The sequence below is a fragment of the Equus caballus genome, chromosome 23, assembly GCF_041296265.1.
Source record: "Equus caballus isolate H_3958 breed thoroughbred chromosome 23, TB-T2T, whole genome shotgun sequence".
NCBI classification, from domain to species: domain Eukaryota; kingdom Metazoa; phylum Chordata; class Mammalia; order Perissodactyla; family Equidae; genus Equus; species Equus caballus.
Genome location: NC_091706.1, coordinates 19691794 through 19711390, shown reverse-complemented (window position 1 = coordinate 19711390; position 19597 = coordinate 19691794). Strand labels below are relative to the sequence as shown.

At 45.2% G+C, this 19597-nt stretch overlaps 1 protein-coding gene and 1 long non-coding RNA gene across 18 annotated transcripts in view; one reads left to right on the top strand and one right to left on the bottom strand.

The window, feature by feature from the left end:
* The window catches only part of LOC102147951 (uncharacterized), a 105326-nt gene that overhangs the window by 34207 nt on the left and 51522 nt on the right, over window positions 1-19597 (top strand). For 2 of the 11 annotated variants that reach the window (XR_002805949.2, XR_011431287.1), the window contains exons 5-6: window positions 6536-6774; window positions 7192-7363. The exons of 8 other annotated variants lie outside the window; for them this stretch is intronic. This is a non-coding gene — a long non-coding RNA (uncharacterized lncRNA). Of the gene's footprint in view, window positions 1-6535; window positions 6775-7191; window positions 7364-19597 lie in introns of those variants that run through there. One more of the 11 variants, XR_001379575.3, reaches the window with a different exon arrangement.
* Window positions 7295-19258, bottom strand: LOC111772069 (spermatogenesis-associated protein 31D1). Of its 7 annotated transcripts, none has more exons than XR_011431233.1 (7): window positions 17951-18279; window positions 17148-17193; window positions 16502-16562; window positions 16152-16218; window positions 14987-15102; window positions 11690-11771; window positions 7295-10244 (listed from the first exon to the last, which is right to left on the bottom strand). XR_011431233.1 is itself a non-coding variant. In XM_070248368.1 (5 exons), exons 1-5 carry the CDS (start codon window positions 18146-18148, stop codon window positions 11721-11723), a joined length of 423 nt encoding a protein of 140 aa, XP_070104469.1. In that variant the 5' UTR covers window positions 18149-18279; the 3' UTR covers window positions 10664-11720. The 7 variants fall into 6 exon arrangements, 4 of the variants coding, with proteins under 4 accessions (XP_070104469.1, XP_023490772.1, XP_070104467.1 ...); XR_011431234.1 differs by lacking the exon at window positions 7295-10244 and adding an exon at window positions 11001-11214; XR_011431232.1 differs by having other exon boundaries at window positions 8899-11771.

The following is a 19597-nucleotide window of genomic DNA, read 5'->3' as shown; positions in this document are numbered from 1 at the left end:
TCATTATCAAAACTCATTGTTGTACGCTTTAAATAAGTGCAGTTTTTTGCATGTAAATTATTCCTCAGTAAAGCAGGGGGATGGTATAATATTTCTCTTTCTTTTCTCTTCCTGAATAATTCATTCTTACAGCCCTTAGGTGAGCGAAGAATAATAGGCATCCACACAAAAGGGGAATGGATGGGGCAGTGAGAGAGGTGTTGCAGTGTCCCAGAGCGGAGTGTCAGAGTCCAAGCAGGGTGGAGAGGGGCTTGGCATAGACTGGTTGCCTGGTGCAGGTGTCGGTGTCTACCTAACACAGCTGCTGGCACATCGATGTCTAAGCACAAGTGGTAGAAGGGGACAGCCATACATGGAGGGGACGGTGGTGGCAATGAGAAATTGCTTGCATCCAGACTGTTCGTGTAAATACATTAAGGATCATGGAACCAGATTTCTCACTGTTGGAAAAAGAAATTACAAACATAGAAAGGGAGAAAACTAGAATGAACCCTGCAGTGTTGGAGTACAACTGGAGGATTTTCAACATACAGCTGTGTAGAGAAAGAATTAAGATTAAATGTGTGACTGTATATGTGTGTGTATCTCTACAAATACATATTTCCTAGCTCTGTCCACTGAGAGAGCCTAGAAGCAGCAACATCCTAATAATAATGAGCACATCTAGCACCCTGACCTTGGCTTCTAAATACCATTCTCCATTAAAGGAATCAGGGCTACTTAGAGAAATGGTTAAACCTAGAGCTGATGCAAGGAAAGATATGTGAAGAGCTTGAAACACCCTATTGTGTCAGAAAGTAAGAAATGCTAGAAATCAGAAGCACACAGAAGGCAAATTGAAGTAACTAGCACAATCTGTGACAATTTGGGTGCCAAAATAAATATCAATAGAACAAGCTGAATTGAATGAAGTAGGAAATCAATAGTCTGCATTGATATAAATAGCAAGTAAGTAAATAAATTAAAAATTTCATGTGAAATGGGATATTTGTTCTTAATGGAAATGTTTTAATTTTGACTCACATAATGTGAACATATATTACTGATATGATTAAAAATTAATTTCAACAATACAGCTCATGTCCTAAAGGATCTTACAGTTTATTTGGCAGGAATGGAATGGACTATGAGAACCCTAGGATTTCTCTGTGCAGCATATTTTTCCATTTCATCACCTAGTAGCTGACTAGTTCTGGGGAAAATGAAGAAGAAGGAGTATAGGATGGCTCTTGTGTTGCTTGCTTGGGAGTCCAGGTGCTACTGATTGATACTGGGAATATAAGAGGAAAAGAAGGTTGGGGGCAGAGGAAGACAATGGGTTAGGTTTGGACGATTGTACCTTGAGGATGTTTAGCAAGCAATTGGTTTCATTGGCTTGAAATTCAGGAAGAATCTAGCACTAAAATAGCTAATCATGTGAGTGGATAACTCATGTAAGGAGGCTGGAGAAAGAAGAGCCTGTCGGCCCAGGGCTGAACCCTGGGTTAATCAGACATTTAGGAAAAGCTTTATGCTTTTCGGAATAGGGCCATTTGTAAGCAAGTACAATTATGATCAAACATGGAGAGCAAAATATTAAAATTTCAAAAACTTAGGAACTACCCAAATGCTAACAAAAAACTAGAGTTTAATATTCTACCACTGAATAGGATATCATTAAAAATGTTATTTATGAAAGTTTATAATAACAAAACTGTTTATGATAGTGTGTTTTTCTTTTAAAGCATGTATTGTTTAAGCAATGTAAAAGTAGGCATAGCAAAATCTGAAAAGAGATGCATCAAAACATTAACAGTAATTGTTTGAAGGTGGAAGTCTATAAAGTTCTTCCTTCTACTTTTCTCTATCTTTTGATTTGCTAAATAATACTTTCTAGTAAGGGAAACAGTCACAAAAAGGATTCTCTTCCACCCTTTACTAAGATAAACGTGGTTACAGTTCCTGATTAACGCAGAACCTGGACACATAGTGGGCCCTCAATACATGCATGACTGTATCAATACCTGCACCTGAAGGCAGTTGCCTGATATATTCTGTCCTATAAAAAGCCTGCCATCCTGTCTCCTAGAGAGCCTTGTGTCCTGCCGTCCTGGGTCTTGCAGGGCGTAACGAACAGTTCTGCCTCTACTGTCTCTGTCCACTGACATTAATGCCTTGATGGGGCTTTACCTGGGGTTCCCAGGAACCATTACTATTAGACTCACTGACGGGTCCGAGGGGGAGTTAAAGCTGTTGTTGGCTCCTCTGAGAACAACCACCAGCAGACTGTGAGCATCCTTCTTCTAGTTGCTTGTCCTGCAGAGAATCAGAGATGATGACTTGTTGATTTAGTGTATGGATTCCCATCTTGATGCCTCACTGTCCTTCTGACCTGTGCAGGCACTTCCAAGGCATTGTGCTCTGTGGGGGCTGGCAAGGTCCATGTGGTAACTGCATCAGGGCCCCCAGCCCTTTGCTGAACAATAGACCTTAGCACTGTTCAAAGCTCTTGTTCATTTCAGTTCTCAGGGCCAACCCTATTAGTACATATTAGTATCTCCACACATAATAGGTAAGATGTGAGACTTAGGTTACTTGTGCAAGGCCAGGCAGCCAGTGCAAGGTGGAGACTTAACACATCAATATTGTTACTCCATTTGTTACTGTGTTCATCTCTGTGGAATTCCATTGAGTGGGCACAGCAAATGGGGCCTGTGTTCAGCAGGCACATCCCCACTCCGCAAGGCTTCTGAGCATGTTCTGAGGCCAAGCCTCATGTGGTGGTTCGGGAGCTGAGAGGGCACAAGGCCAATATCTATTTATGTATCTATAAAAGATCTACAAAAAGAGCTCCAGGGGATGGGTCACCTTTTAGACACCAAAGGAAGCAATTAGTAAGAGCTGAACTAACTTGTTCCTCTCCCTAAGCACAAGCCATGAGTTATCCAAAACTCATGCCCTCAACACAGTACATGGGAAAGACACCACTACTATTAGACATTTATTGGGGAGAATCAATATTCTCTTCAAGGAAGGAATTATTTTTGGATGGGAAATTTTCCTCTGTGGGAATTTTGGAGAAGCATTTTTCTGTCTTGTGCTGTGGTGAGAGCAGCTAGAGGCCCTTGGCCAGCTTGATGCCTCAGGTGGGGCTTGGATGGGGCACAGGCTCCCTCCGGGGCACAGATGGGGGATGCTTCTGACACAATCACTTATCCTTAAATGCTGCAACTTTCTGGGCATGTCTGTCCTCGTCTCTGGTCCTTCTCATACTTCTAGGATAGCTCTTGCCAGCAAAGACAGCTTCTTGGCAGCAGGACTTGATGTTTGTCAGTTCACAGGAGGGAGCCCTGTAGTAGGAAGGATGTCCCTGGATGGGCTTTGCCTGGGCCTGCACTTCTGCCTTCTGCTGAATTTTCCCAAACTTCCATGGGGAGGGACGGGGCTCTTGAGGGCAGGTGATGTCTATCACATGCTAAAGCCACCGTTTGTCATGATCTCAGCTTCAGTCATCCTAGTTAAAGCAGCTTTACTTTTAACTATGCCTCTGCTCTGTACAGATGAAATGCAGCTACCCATTTCCTGGAACTCTCTTGCCTTTTGCATTTTATCCTGAGATGAAGCCATTGCAAAAAGTGATTATTTTTTTTTCTGAAAAGGTTTTCAGGAGGAGGCCTTCCCTTCTGTGATGGGGTCTGAGAAGACTTGCTCCCAAGCTTCTCCTCTAATGCCATGTCCTGAGTAGGGAACTCTTCGTTCTAGGTTGGGATGTCCCAACCCTGCATCCCCTCCACCAAGCTCTTCTGCTTTGGGACCCAGAAGGCCACTCTCTTTGCAGTTGGTGGGAAATTCTTATCCTGGCACCTCCCTAAGACATGCTTAGGTCCACAAGGCTCCTGCTGCTGCTTCATGCTGATTCCTTTGTCCTCCAAATGGACATGCAGCACCTGGGAAGCTCCCATGTCCCAGCTGGAGACACCCTGGGCATGAGTCAGTGAGGCCTTATAATCAAGTTCTCTGAGGCAAGGGACCTGTCAGTGGGTTGGCCTTGGACCTGGCTCTGCTCCCTCCTCTCCGGTTTAAACTTTAACTCACCAAATAACTGTTCTTTAAGGTTTAATGATTTAGGATCTTGGGGAACTGGTCTTTTGGGTGGGGGGTTTTCAGCGGTCAACAGTAGTTTCTACTTTACTCTCATTCACGTTTACCTTTTGGGGGCTTCCCAGCTTGCTGGTGGTCAAGATGTCAGCAGTTTTTGATTGAAAAGCATTGATCTCCTTGGCCATGAATATCTCCCTGGACACACTGAGCACAGAGATAGTTTCTGACTTCTCCGTCTTTTTGCTCTGTTGCATTTCTACTCCATCCCTGGAAATCACACTCTTATTCTTTGGCTCATGTCTGGCCCCAGTTGCTTTGCAGGCAGCCTTGGGGGGCATCTCTTGCCTAGTTGAGTCTGTCTCTGACTTTTTTTGCCTGTGATGCCGTGTGTGACAGGCAGAAGAGTCTGGCACCTTTACTTCTCTGAACATCCTCTGAAGCTCGTGGTTAACACCAGAGAGTGATTGTCTCAGAGTCCCCTGTCCTTCTTTGCCCACAGGTGAGGTGGCTGGGAGAGGACAAACAGGATGGGGCTGAATTTGTTGTTCCAACTTTGTCTCCATGAAGAGACTTAGAGCTTCCTCCAAGGGGCTTGAAGTGCCCAGATTCAGAGTGCTGGGGAACCCTTTTCTCCTACAGAAATCCCAAACTCTAAATCACCCAATCCAGGACTACAGAATCACTGTGTTTGGGATTTTGGGGGGAACCTGCCAGTTACAGTGGAGTTTAGAAATGGTAGTAGACCTGACTCCTAAGGAGTTGGCTCATTGGATATATAAGGAAGTACGAAATAAGAAGCAGCATGCTAAATATACGATTCCTGGTTATTGCTATTGGTAAAGGAATGAATAAATGGGTTGTGTAACCAGGAAAACCCAACATTAAGACCTCAAAAGAGGCTCAGCAAGAGCCAGTATTGTCTCTTAGCTCAATTATATGAGACGCCTGAAAGGGTGAAGCCATATATTGTTGACACCAGTCCTGCTTTTGAAACCTGACAATATCGAATGGAAGCTGGCAAACCTGAGTGGGCTCACCCTGGGAGACATTTTCCTATGATACGATGGTGGCCTGAATAGTTATTAATGACTGAATGAGATTATAGTAATGTGCCTGTATATTTTGACTTTTGTGATTATTTTGCTGTAAGGAATCTGTGTTCCAAGACCAGGGGGGTAGACTGCATTGTTGTGACTAATAAGAAATACGTATTTGGTCATTCAGGTGACCAAAATATATTTCTGATAAATATGTGGTCTCAGTTCGCAGTTCCTGGCTCACAGCTCCCCAAACCGGTGGAATTTCTTATTTATGTTAATGAAGGTGACTTTTGGACCCCACCCAAGGGTGGGGGACTGGTTGCCAAAAGAACCAGCCATGTGATCAGAGGATTGGAACTTTCAGTCCCATCTCCTGATTTCCGGGCGGGGTGCGGGGGTTAAGATTGAATCAGTTGCCAATGTCCAATAACTTAGTCAATCATGACCACATAATGAAGCCCCAGTAAAAACCCAAAAGGACAATTTGTTGACCCTTTTTTGGAGAACTTCTGGGTTGTTTAATACATGGAGATGCTGGCAGAGTGACCTATTCTGATTGGGCCCGGAAGCTCTGTATGCCTCATACCTTGCCCTGTCTATCTCTTCCATCTGAATATTCCTCTGTATCCTTTATCATAGCCTTTAATAAACTGGTAAACATTAAGCCAGTGTTTCCCTCAGTTCTGTGAGCCATTCTAGTGAATTAATGGAAGCCGAGGAGGGGGTCCTGGGAACCTCTGATTTATAGCCAGTCGGTCAGAAGTACAGTTAACATCCTGGACTTGAGATTGGCATCCTGAGTTGGAGGGGGTCATTGGAACCTCCAGTTTGAGCCACTTAGAAGCCCAGGTAACCACCTGGGCTTGCAGCTGGTGTCTGAAGTGGAGGGTGGTCTTGTGGGACTGAGCCTTTACCTGTGGAATCTGACTCTCTCTCTGATTAGACAGGTGTCAGAATTGAGTTGAATTCCCAGACACCCTGCTGGCGTCCGAGAACTGCTTGTTGGTGTGGGGAAGGCTCCACACACACGTGTTGGAATTGGGTCCAGGAACGCTTTACATTACGTCTTCCATTAAAAGTTTTATGATTTTTTCCCATCTTCTATCTTTTCACCAAAATTCCTATTGATATCTCTATACCTTTTTAAACAATAGTGTCATTTTGTTGATGGTGTATATGTGTTTCATTTCCCCATGCTAGCTAGTCATTTAATAGTTGTAACTCTTACAGCTTCATTATTTAGTGATAAGCTGCTGAAGTGAAGCTCTGCGTCATGTCCCCCCCTGCCTGCCTGCATTCCCTCGCTGAGTCTGATGGATCAGTCTCAGCCACAGACACCCAGTCCTTTCCCTCCCGTGTGAGAGGGTTTACCAGTAATGACAGCTCCTTTCTTCCCCCGTCTTCTCCATCCACAGCTTCACCATCGTCTCCACCCGTCAGGAAGGTACACTTCAAGCCCACCCTTCTCACCGACCCTCCCTTGACTGCAGCAGGTGTCTCTGTTCAGAAGAGTCTCTCCACATGTTGTTGCATCTCTGACATTGCTTTTTGATAGCAAGTCTGGTCCTGGCTGCACTAAGGTTCCTAGGACTTACAATTGTGAAAACATCCTTTAAAGTCTGAGCAAGATAAATTCCACCAAACAAATGTCCAGGTGAGAAGGGGTTATAAGAATGACACGTTGACTATATTCTTCAAAAATGGCTTGTCATAAAAAAGGAAGGCTTAGAAACTAATCCAGATTATAGGAGACTAAAGACACGTGACAACTAAATGCAGCATTGTGATTCTAGACTGAATCCTATAATGGAGCTTTTAAAAAAAGCCACAAAGGACGTTACTCAGTAAACTGACAAAAATGGAATATGAATAGAAGATTAGTTAAAAGTTTTATGCCAATGTTAAATTTACTGAAGGAGATAACAGTGCTGTATGTTAGAGAATATTATTTTTCTTAAGAAACACACAATGAAATAATCAAGGAGAAAGTACAAGATGCACAAAATGTGTTCTCAGGTATTCAGGAATGTATGCATATTTTTCACATATGTGTGTGTGTGTGTGTCTTCAGATAGAGAAAGGCGAGGGAGGGAAGGAGACAGAAACAGATGAAGACAGCGGAGAGAGATGGAAAATGGATCAAAATATTAATAGGTAAATCTGGATAAAGAGTATATGGTTGTTTACCATCAGTGCACCTTTTTCGCAAGTTTATTTTCAAATAAATACATTTTTCAAATGGACCATTGGCTGTCATCCTGAATTTTACCTAAACTTTGAGATTTCTTGTTTTGATTCCTGTAGCTGCCACCACCACCATAGCCAGACCCCAGAAGTGTTCAATGGTGACTTTAAAACAGTTGTCTCAGTTTCTGTCCCAGGCAAGAAACCCAGGATCCTCTTTGCACAATTGAAGTGTGCTAACATTTCAACAGGGTTTTATAAAATACTGGAAAAGAGCACCCCCCAGAAAAAAAGATTTTTAAAAATTATACACAATATAAAACAAAAAAAGAACAAAAAATTTAACATCTTTACGGCATGGAACCCTTAATTTCTTATCTGGTGTCACCATGTCATCTGTCTTCTGGGCTTTGTGGTATGAGTTGGTTTGTGGGCACTTCATCTTCTCTGCTGGTCAGTTACCACTGCACCAAATAGCCGTCCTCAAAAATGGGTTGACGTCTTTTGTACTGTCCTTTCCCCTTCTTGTCATCCTCAAGCACTTATTCTTTATAAATCCTTCAACAGCTTTATCAAAATATAGTTCACATACCATACAATTTAAAGTGTATAATTCCATGACTTTTAGTATATTCACAGCCATATGTAACCATCACCACAGTAAATTTTAAAACATTTTCATGACTTCAAAAAGAAACCCCATAACCTTTAGCTATCATCTCCCTCTCCCCTCATACGCCCAGCCCTAAGCAACCACTAATCTACTTTCCATCTCTCTAGATTTCCCTATTCTGGGCACTTCATATGAATGAAATCATATATGGTTATTTGTGACTAGCTTCTTTCACTTAGAATAATATTTTCAAGGTTCATCCATTTGTCATGTGTTTATTGCTAAAAAATATTAAATTGTATGGTTGTGCCGTCTTTTATTTTATTAACCCATTTATCAGTTGATGGACATTTAGGTTGTTTCCACCTTTTCACTATTATGAATAGTACTGCTATGAACATTTTACAAATTTGTGAGTGGACATATGCTTTCATTTCTCTTGAGTATATACCTAGGAGTGGAATTGCTAGGTCACATGGTAACTTTATGTTTTAACATTTTGAGGAATGGCCAGATTATTTTCCAAAACATCTGTATCATTTTTCATTCCCACCAGCACTGTATGAGGGTTGCAATTTCTCCAAATTTTCACCAACACTTGTTATTGTCTTACTTTTTGATTCTAGCCATCCTTGTGTGTGTGAAGTGCTATCTCATAGTGGCTTTTTTTTTAAAGGTATGCTTTTTGGTGAGAGAGATTGGCCCTGAGCTAACATCTGTTGCCAATCTTCCTCTTTTTTTTTCCTCCACAAAGGCCCAGTACATAATTGTATATCCTAGTTGTAAGTCACTAGTTCTTCCCTGTAGGATGCCACCACAGCTTGGCTTGCTAAGTAGTGTGTGGGTCCATGCCCAGGATCTGAACCAGCAAACTCGAAGCCGTCAAAGCAGAGCATGCAAACTTAACCACTCGGCCATAAGGCCAGCCCCTCATAGTGGTTTTGATTTGCATTTCCCTGATGACTAATGATGTTGAGCATCTTTTCATCTAATCTTTTAATGGCATTTTGGGAAGGAAAGGAGATAAACAATATGTTTGATGTACTGTGTTTAACTCAAAACACAATAGCTCATTTTAAATACAAGAAAAAATTTTCTTCTAAATATTTGAAAACACTTATGTAGTGATGTCAAGTCCTTATCACATGTACAGCTTTCTCCTTCTGTACTCTCTGCATGCTGTAGTCACTGTGATTAAGGGACTGCAACACCGTTCACTGCATTTGCTCAGGAAGATTCCTTTCTCTGTGGGGTTGAGGGAGGAGTTCACTCAGCTGACTCCTCAGGCTTGACTGCAGGCCCGAGCAGAACTGATGGACAAAGCCTCTAAAGCTCAGTGCTTTTGGTCCACATGGCTGTGTCCATCTGTTGTGGGTCAGTGTGCCCCACAGGTGTAAAAATCAAAGAAATGTGAGATCTGTGACACGGGCACAAAGCATACGTCTGAGAGATGGATGGCAGGATGTTTGGATGGGCTTTTTCCCTTTAACCATAGTGTAGGAGATGGGCCATATCACACGTGCCAGATGACAACTGTGAAAGCGGGGTGAGGGATACATGGGAAGTCACACTGCTCTCATGCATGTTTAAACATTTCTGTAATAGGAAGCTTAAAACAGTAAAAGAAGTTGGGTGCCTCATAAGGAGAGGGAGGGGACGAGAGGATACCTGGCAAGGGGACTCAGTCCATCAAGATGAGGGTTTAGCTCTCTCAATAAGGATATTTCGGGCAGTGTAATCATTGAGGTTAGGAAGGAAACCTCTTTTCATATAACAGGAAAGAAGGAAAGGAGGAATGGGAAAGGATTTTTGTGAAGGTTTTTTGATGGAAGGTTCCTATCTCATGGCTTCTAGCTCCTCTGTGAATGGTGGTCCAGTACATCTGCTGAGCAAGTGGACACGGCCTAAGTTTGAGGAAAGTGCAGGAGATTTGAAATAAAGTTGAGTAGCATCAGAGAGAATGGACTAAGGAAACAGTGAGCTGTGCTCCATTTGTTTTGTTCACGTTAGTAGGCATGGGATAATTATTTGTGGAATGAGCAAATGTTTTCCAGTTATTGCTGGGGCTGAATTTATCATGGCACCAGTGGATTTGATTGTGAGATTTAATCATATAGGGATCAGTTGTAGGAAGGCGTTTCTGGAAAAGGCAGAGAGATTGGACTTTGCCAAACAGGAAAGATTAAAAGGGATTGTATGGGGCCCATTTGTAGTGGAGCTTTTTAAGTGTTGGTTACCTGATAGACCATCAAATCTGCCTTGGAGAGGGAGGAAATGAAGACACGATCTGGCTGGATTGATGAGGAGTAAGTGGAAAAATGAATGACCTGGAGTTGAAAAATTAACAAGGGGCTTATAAACTGGAGGAATCAGGAGACGAGGTCAACGGGTGGAATGTCAGACTGTATTAATCCAGGTGGTGGAAGTGTTCCTGGTGATAAGCTCTGGAGGGTGGCAGTAACTGCCCTGGAATGGAAGTAAAGGAGCCTAAGATGAGATGATGTAGGATCTGAGGGGCTGGGCTATTGGCTGGTCCATCCACATGGATGTTCAAGCCCTCCACCGCCTCCTCACCTCTTCAAGTTCCCTGCGTTGGGCACCATCCCACTTTTTGTCTCTCCCAGGGCCTCCACAGGATCTGCATTCTTTCTTTGACCCTAAGCTTCAGGCATTAGAGGGTCAATGGCATAACTCCGGACAAGGAAATACAAGTATGGGAGTGAGAGGGGGCTGTAGTACACATTGGTTTTGTTTTTATTTTTTTGTTTTAACACCCAGCATTCGGAAGTCTTTCTGGGAAAATTATCTCAAGTGCCGTCTAGGACATTTACCCCATTTTTGAGTCCCAGTCTGTATAAGTGGAGTTGCTTTCCCTCCAGACCCCTATTGTAAAGGTGGGTATGTGTGCAGTCTTGGCTGAAAAGAGCATTTTGTGGAGGTCCATGGTGAGCTCCCAAACATCTGTAACCTGGTGCATAGTCTGGGACTCACCTTTGGTTCATGAGCTGCAGGTATTCTGGGGGAGACCAACCATGGCTCCACCAAGGCCATGAATATCAAAGGAGGCACCGCCATCCTGAATGTGAACTTTATACACTAAGGGCAACATGTTGTGTATTTCCTTCAAGCATGGATGAAAGGAAGGCACCAAGATCACCTTCCCTAAAGAGGGGGATGCCATGCCTGATGACATCCTTGTAGATATTGTTTTGGTGCTCGAAGAACAGCCCTGAGCCTTTTTGGAATAAGGCAGCAGTATGCTGTGCAGTGCTCAGATCAGCCTCAAGTAGGTGATGCCTGGATCAGATTGAGGAGGGGGTGGGGGAAGCAAGACAGGGTCACAATATGGATGATGAGGCATAAAACTTTGTTCCACCAGCAAGGTCATTCCTTCCCCTCTTCATTTTTTCTTAACTTTCCACTCACTCTAAGGCATCTTTTCCTTACTCTCAGCTTTTTTTTTACCCTAAGAGGTAGGTGGCTGCCTGGTCAACATTGCTACCACTGACAGCTGAGTGATGCTTTTGCTCTGCAACCAAATGTCATCAACTGTGCAGCCTGAAGAAATACCCAGGGGGGAACCCCTTGCCCAAGGTACATTTCCAGTGGGGAATCCTCACTGTCAAGTCTAAAGTATGTTTCCCCAACACGTTAGCATGACCTGCATGACAGATTCTTAAGCAGCATCTATGCTGTTCCTAGCCCCTCCCCCACCAGCCCAGGACCCACTGCAGCAGTAACCCCCAAACACTCCCGTTCAGGGTTCACTCACCTGTGGGGTCCTCTGGTCACTGACTTCTAAATCATGATGAAGCCACTGTTTCTTCTTTACTGTTATTTTCTGAAGTGGATACCTTTACAAACCAAAGGAAGCAACCAGAAAGAGCTGAACTACTTCGTTCCTTTCTCTAAGCATAAGCCCTGAGTTACCCAAAACCCATGCCCCCAACACAGTACACAGAAAAGACTTCATTGTTATTAGAGAATCATTTACTGGGGAGAATCAACATACTCCACAAGGAAGAAATTATTTGGGGGTGGGAAATTTTCCTTTCTGGAAATTCTGGAGAAGCATTTTCTGTTGACATAGCAGAGATGGATCTCTGAACACAGTGCGTTCAGTGGTGAGAGCAGCCAGAAGCCCCTGGCTGGCTTGACCCCTGTAGTTGGGGTTTGGACGGGGCACAGGTTCCCTACAGGACACAGAGGAGGGATACTGCTGATCTGATAGTTGGTCCCTAAAGGCCAAAACTTTCTTGGGGTGTCTGTTCTCATCTCTGATCTATCTAATACTTATAGGATAACTCTGGCCAGCAAAGACAGCTTCTTGGTGGCAGGACTTGTTGTTTGTCACTTTACAGCAAGGAGCCCTGTAGTTGGAAGGATGCCCCTGGATGGGCTCTGCCTGGGCCTGTACTTCTGCCTTCTGCTGGGTTTTCCCAAACTTCCTCAGGGAGGGAAGGGGCTCTTGAGGGCATGCGGTGTCTGTTGCATGCCGAAGCCCCAGTTCCTGCTCTGGGAGCTTCCCAGGGACTGTCATGGTCTTCTGAGCTGTGGTAGTCCCAGTAAGGGCAGCTCTCCTTTTAACTAGGCCTCTGCTCTGGACCGATGATACGGGGCTGCCCTTTTCCTGGGTATTTTCTTGCCTTTTGCATTTTATCTTGACATGAAGCCATTGCAAAATGTGCTTTATTTTTTCTCTGCAAAGGTTTTCAGGAGGAGCCTGTCCCTTCTGTGATGGGGTCTGGAAAGACTTCCTCTTAACCGTCGCCTCTAATGCCTTGTCCTGAGTAGGGGAACTCTTCCTTCTAGGTTGGGATGTCCCAACCCTGCATCCCCTCCACCAAGCTCTTCTGCTTTGGGGCCTGGAGGGCTCGTTCTCTTTGCAGTTGGTGTTAAATCCTTATCTTGGCACCTCCTCAAGACTTTCTTAGGGACACAAGGCTCCTGCTGCTGCTCCATGATGACTCCTCTGTCTTCCAAACGGACATGCAGCACCTGGGAAGCTCCCACGTTGCCAGTGGAGACATCTTAGGCACGAGTAAGTAAGGCCTTGTAAGTCAAGCTCTCTGAGGCAAGGGACCTGTCAGTGGGTTGGCTTTGGACCTGGCTCTGCTCCCTCCTCTCCAGTTTAAACTTTAACTCACCAAATACATCTGATGATTTGGGATCTTTGGGAACTGGTCTTTTTGGTGGAGGCCTTTCAGTGGTTTCTACATTACTCTCTTTCCCATTTATCTTTTGGGGGCTTCCCAGCTTGCCGGTTGTCAAAATGTCACCAGTTTTTGACTGAAGCGCATCAAGCTCCTTGGCCCTGAATATCTCCCTGGACACATTGCACACAGGAAAGGGTTCTGACCTCTCCTCCATCTTTTTGCCCTGTCGCATTTCTCTTCTATCCTTTGAGCTCACACTCTTATCCTTTGGCTCTTGGCCAGCCCCAGCTTGCCTTACAGGAAGATTTTGGGGGCGTCTCTTGCCTAGTGGAGTCTGTCTCTGACTTGCTTTGTCTGTGATGCCATGTCTGACAGGCAGAAGAGTCTGTCTGGCACCCTTGCTTCTCTGAATGTCCTCTGCAAGCTCTTGGTTTATACCAGAGGTTGATTGTCTAAAGCTCCCCTGTCGTTCCTTGCCCACAGGTGAGGTGGCAGGGCGCAGATGATCCAGGACAGGAGCTGAATTTGTTGTTCCCACTTCTTCTCCATGAGGAGAATTAGAGCTTCCTCTAAGGAGCTCGAAGCCCCTAGATTTGGAGTCCACCTCAGGAATCGGGTTGGTTGAGGAGGGAAGGTGGGAATGGGACAAGGACTGGGATGCTGCACCTTTCACGTTAAAGATCTCTATGGATTCAAGGACCCTGCAGGGAAGGCCCCACTCCATCCTCATACGAAACTTTTTAATATGGGCTTCCAGCACCTGTTGTGCACTGGAATCAATGAAGGAAAGGTCCTGGAAGGTAGTCAGGGAGGAGTCCCCACCCACTGATGGTGGCATACTTCTCTGTGTTACTTGAGTGTGGGATTTCACAGAAAGCAGCAGTGTCTGCTTGACAGCATGCCATGAACTATGCACAGTCCCAGGGAGCCGACCCTCACTGATTTCCTCAAACTTCTTGCCCAAATGTACTTTCAGGACACTTTCAAGTTGTTTCTGACCTAGACTGCCCCCTGAGGCCCTTGAATTTTTTTCTGACAGACTTGCCATGTGACTATTTAGGTTTTTCTCAGAGTCATAGCCCAGATCGTTATCTGAAGAGCTCTCTGGATCACTCAACAGATAAGCTTTTGGGCCATTCTGTGAGCTATATCCCTGATTCTTCCCCACATCCTTCTCTAGCTGAAGCATTTCTGAGCCCCTCTCATGGAAGCTTCCAGGTTGGCTCAATCCAACATTATTTTTATTCACAGAGACCCATGAGAGTCCATGGTTGCTCTCCAAATCAGCTGTGTCTGAGAAACCTCTCAGAAGCATCATTAGTGACAGAGACTCATGGATCCTGCGGGGCAGACCCCCGTGGTGTTGGATGAGCCTCTTTTGAAGAGGATGCTCTAGTTTCTTCTGAAGCTCAATGCTGAGAGGAAGCTCTCCAGGAAGGATGGAGATGGAAACATGGCCTGGGAGGCCTGGTGGTAAGGAGAGTTTGGAGCTGAAGGACAAAAGTCTTCCTGAGATCTTTGGACCACAAAGGGTGAACCCAGCAAACTTTCCTGTTGCTTCTGCAACATGTTCCACTCCAGTTGTTGAATTTCAGATGAGATGAGAGACTCTGATTCATTCTGGGGTATATGGAAACACACTCCACAGGTCTGGGTCCCAGGTAGAGGACCAGATGGTAGGATTGGGAGTGGGGATTGAAGGTGGGCCTGGGACTGGACTTGAGTGAGAGGTAGGGGCTTGGACTGGGGCAGGGTTTGAGGCAAGGCTTGAGGCTGGATCTCAGGCAAGGACAAAGGGAGAGGATGGGAGCATACTGGGGATTCTTGGTCCATGGAGAAATTAAAGATTCTATTGAATATGAAGATTGAGGAACAGTCACCTGAAACATGGGCAACAGGGGCCAAGGACTCACTGTGCAGAGATGGGAGACCCCAGAAGAGCTGGACATGTTTCTGCTGTAAGTGGTCCTCTGAGGTCTTAGGATATGGGGGCTGCTGGTTCACACGCAGCTCCTTTGCTTTCCCTTTGCTGCTCCAAAAAGGAAGGGAGACTGCTGAGTCATGCTTATCAGCAATTGACTCCAACATTTCCCCTGAAGTATTTAGTTGGTAGTCTGTCCTAAGTCATTTTGGAAAAGAACCCTTTTTCTTTTCCTTTTCCTTCAACGTTAGGAAATCACTCCTCTGTTGGACTTGTCCCTCCAGGAGTGCCAGCACTTTGGGGCTGCAAAACAAGAGGTTTCCAGGCTCTACAAGGTTGGCTGCAGGGTTTCCCTGAGAAGAGGCCTCTGAAGAATGGAGGGAAAAATACTCTTCATTGAGATCATCTAGTGCCAAGGTGGAAGGGAACAAGTCTTTGGCATGAGTTTGCCCTGAGGAGAACTCTGAAGCAGACAGACTTGAACAGTCAGTACCTCTTATTGTTGGGACACAAGTGGACAACCCACCAGGGCTATCTGGAGATGAGTTCTCCAGAACAGGCTTCAGTAAGATAGAAATTGATTTAGAATGAGTCATGGTTAAAGGGTGGTCTGGTGGTGGTGAAACAGACAGGCTTGATGATGCATCATGACAAGCTGATACATCAGTGGGATTCATTGTCTGGGACAAATTTGATAAGAGGTTGACATCTGGGGAAAGAGGAGGATCAAGAGAGAAGATGGTATGCATGGACAAAGTGGCCTCTGGTTGGAGAACAGGATCCACTGTCTGAGTGTCATGTGGTGGGAGAGGGGGAAAGGCTAGGGGTTGGTGTGGGAAATGGTCCCCTGGAAATTTTGAATCCATGGGAGGAAAAGGTTCTGGTGGCAGAGAGTGACCCATTGGTGATGGTGAAAGAAAGTCAGCTAAGGGTGTCATTGGGTTAGGTGAGACAATGGAGGGGAGTGATGGGGAAGGCTCAGGCTGAGAGGCTAGTATTAGGTCTCCTGAAGGGACTGCTCAGAAGGCAGAGGACAGAGTGAATGATGACTCAGTCACAGAAGCTGTGGAAGCCAAAGAGGACACAGAGAGGGTATCATCTTCCAGGTCCTCCAGGAACAGCAGCTGATTGACCTCCACAGTTGTGCTATTACACACCTCACAGGAGGGATCTTGACAGAGCAGTTGACGAAAGCGGATGGTATCATGATGCTGGCCTGAGGGGCTGTGGGAGACAGGAGGTACAAAGCTGCAGCCAGGACCAGAAGAAAAAAAGGAGGACCTGCTGGCCTGGTCTGGGAAGGGCCACCTGAAGCCTGCTGCCCCTTCACATTGCCCCACATCCATGGCTTCACAATACACTCAACAGCCCTCACCCCAAAGCCTTCATTCACATACCCGTTCCTATGGCAACCCCCTGGCATGACTAGGGCAGGCTGCACTGAATCCCTGGAATTGCACAGAACATGCTAAAGAGGGATCAGGAAAGAAGGGGAAAGACTAGTCACCTTTTCAGAATAGAAAGCAGCTTCCTTTTCTCCTCTCTTTCTCTCTCGTAATGTCTCCAACCTGGGAAACCAGGAGAGTGGGTTGTATATAATGAAGGTAGAAGCATAGGTGTTAGACAGGAGTCCCTTTATGGGAGACCTTTGGGACATTAGGCTCTGAAAGCCCCAAGAATCAGCAGATGAGGTCAAATGGTCAATGATATTAACAAGGTTCATAGGTGTATGTTGCTTCATTTATAAAATACTTTCACATACATTATCCCATGTGATGCTCAAAACCACCATGTGAGGAATACAGGTTAATGGTTACCTCAAAGAGGAAGCTGATAATCCGGAAAGTCAAAGTACTTTCACAAGGTCAGGAGACAGAAGCTCTGACTCTCATCATCTCACATGGACACCTATTGGGCAACACCCCTTGTCCAGGTCCATCACTGCTTCATGCCCAGAGGTGGGCAGACCAGGAATCTGAGAAGTGTCTGGGGTTCTGACTGCCTTCCCATGAGCCTCTCCTCTGAGGGCTCTGTTTTCTGACAGGGACTGTGGCTAGCAACTGACATCCTCAGAGATGATGGACCTGGGACCTCATGGAAAGGACAGGAAGGGTCACCCTTGGAGAGCTCAGGTGGAATAGGCAGAACCTTACCTCCCAATGTTCCACCTTTCCTTCTCCTCTTGGCTGTGCCCTGACGCTGAGAACAGAAAGAAAAGAATCAGGGGCTGGGACTCATTTCTCTTGCTCTCCTTTCCAGGAAACTCAGATACTCATTATCCAAGAATAATATGACTCTCTATTTTAATTAATAAAACTTTGTATTCTTTCCTTTTATTAATTTTTAAAGATGATAAAATATTTTCAATTTTTCCTTCCTTGAAAAGCTCAAAGAAAGGTTTTTGTCTATGAGGTCCACACTTGATATTCTCAGTCAGCAGTCCCCTGCTCAAGGAGGGCAAAGACTCTGAGGCCAGCAGTCACGTCTGTGCTCCCTCAGATAGACCCTGTGTCCTTGACAGGGCTTGGGCTCCAGTCTCTGCTCAGAGGCTTTCAGAGGCTCGGCCCTGCTTCCCTGATCTGCTGACATGCAGGAAGTCTTGGTCAAGTGACACCTGCCATGGGAATGTGACTCATGATCAAGTGCTGGGAACTCTCTTCTCCTGCAGAGATCCCAAACTCTCTAAGTAACCCAATCCAGGACTACAGAATCACCGAGTTTGGGATTTTATCTTGTAATCCTCCACCACACCCAAGTGGTCTGTGAGCTTTGAATGGAAACAGTCCCAGCTGAACCCCTAGGCCTGCCCAGCCTGTTCCCCTAGAAGGATGCAGTTCCATCCTCTACTCAGACTTCTCAGGTGTCTCTCAGAGCCAACTAAACTCATTTTAAAATGTGGGAATGGAAAAGGAAACAATAAAGAATCACTGTTGGGGTCTTGCCCAGGTTTCCTTACCTTTTGGAAATCTTTGGTTTTCCAGAAGGTTGGTAAAGATGGAATCCACACCAGGTAGCACAGGAACAGAAGGAGCAACCACAACCCACACAGGAAGGTGAGGTTAGGGTCAGTATCTAAGAATGCTGAGCAGACGCTCAGACACAACTCAATAGGGCTATTCAGAAATGAGAGAACATTCCAATGGCTGAACTCCATTGTCTGAATCTCGAGGCTGCCTGAAGCAACTGAGCTCTGAGAGTGCCCGTGCTTGCCTATAGTCCCAGGCCTGCATCACAGAGCACAGAAGAGTCACAAAGGGTTTCTGAGGGTGGGGGAGGGGACATGAAGAGGTGTGCCCACAGCCCCTCCCCCACCCACCAGCCCAGCACATCTGTCCACCCCTCCTGGGCCTTCTAGGTCCCTCTGCACTGCCTGTCATCCTATTTTCCCAACTCCACCTTTTCATCATATCATATGTTTGCCTTATTGAAATTTTCTGCTTTTCTTATTTGTAACCCAGATATTACCTGGGTCCCCCTTTACTGTTTGGAGAACTAGACGTGGGTCTCACCAATTCTCCTGCCTTGAAAGTGAAAGGCTGCCTGGAACTTAGGCTTGTACCCAGACGTTTACACACAGGATCACATATGGCCTCAAATCCATCTTCCCTATAGAATATTTTTGCCTTACACAAACCCAGATTTGGAACTTAGTGTTCTTCTACACTTAGTTTTGTGAATAGCAAACAGTAAATTTTAGGTTTTTGTTTCAGTTAGACTTTACCATCTTCAAGAGGCTAAGTCAAATAATTAAAATGAATAAGTCATTATTCAACATTCAGAAAACTAACAATAAATTTATAAGATAAATGTAAATAACCTTCCAATGATCTTGGGGTAGGTCTTTAGCACTTATTTTTCTGAAGTTAGTGAAGCTTAAACTGGAAAAAGACTTTCAGCACATGCTACACATACACACACACTCACACATACACACACACACACACACACATCCTTTGATAAACCAGTCCAGTATTTCCAAATCCCGGAATAAAACGTTTTCTCTTTTTACTTCAATCTTTCCTTTTTTATTTTGAGCCCACTTTTTCTTACTCTACCTAAAATACAGACAGTCCCTGCCCTCTACAGGTGTACACATCCCTTAGTCAGTGCAGGCTGCTGTGACAAAACACCACAGACTGGGAGGCTTAAACCCCAAACATTGATTTCTCACAGTTCTGGAGGCTTGGAAGTCCAAGATCAAGACACCAGCAGATTCAGTGTCTGGCCAGGCTCACTTCCTGGATCACAGACAGTTGCCTTCTCCCTGCAACCTCACGTGGTGGACAAAGAGGGTGAGGGAGCTCTGTGAGGTCTCTTGTATGAGGACACTAATCCACTTCATGAGGGCTCCACCCTCATCACCGAACCACCTCCCAAAGGCCCCATCTCCTAATGCCATCACATTGGGATTAGGTTCCAACATGTGAACTGGGGGGACACAAACATTCAGTCCATATACTCCCCAAAGGCTGGGATAGGTTGTATTGTGCTAAGCTGTTGATCCCCTCAGCCCTCGGGTGGCAGGTGGGACCCAGGAGTGTCAAAGCCCAGGGCAGAATCTCATCTTGTGCAGCCTCATCCAAGTGCCCTTGTGGGCCCTTTA

Bases quoted from the DNA above. Each gene is read 5' to 3' on its own strand.
- LOC111772069 (XM_070248366.1), bottom strand. From the start codon at position 14,391: ATGATGCTTCTGAGAGGTTTCTCAGACACAGCTGATTTGGAGAGCAAC.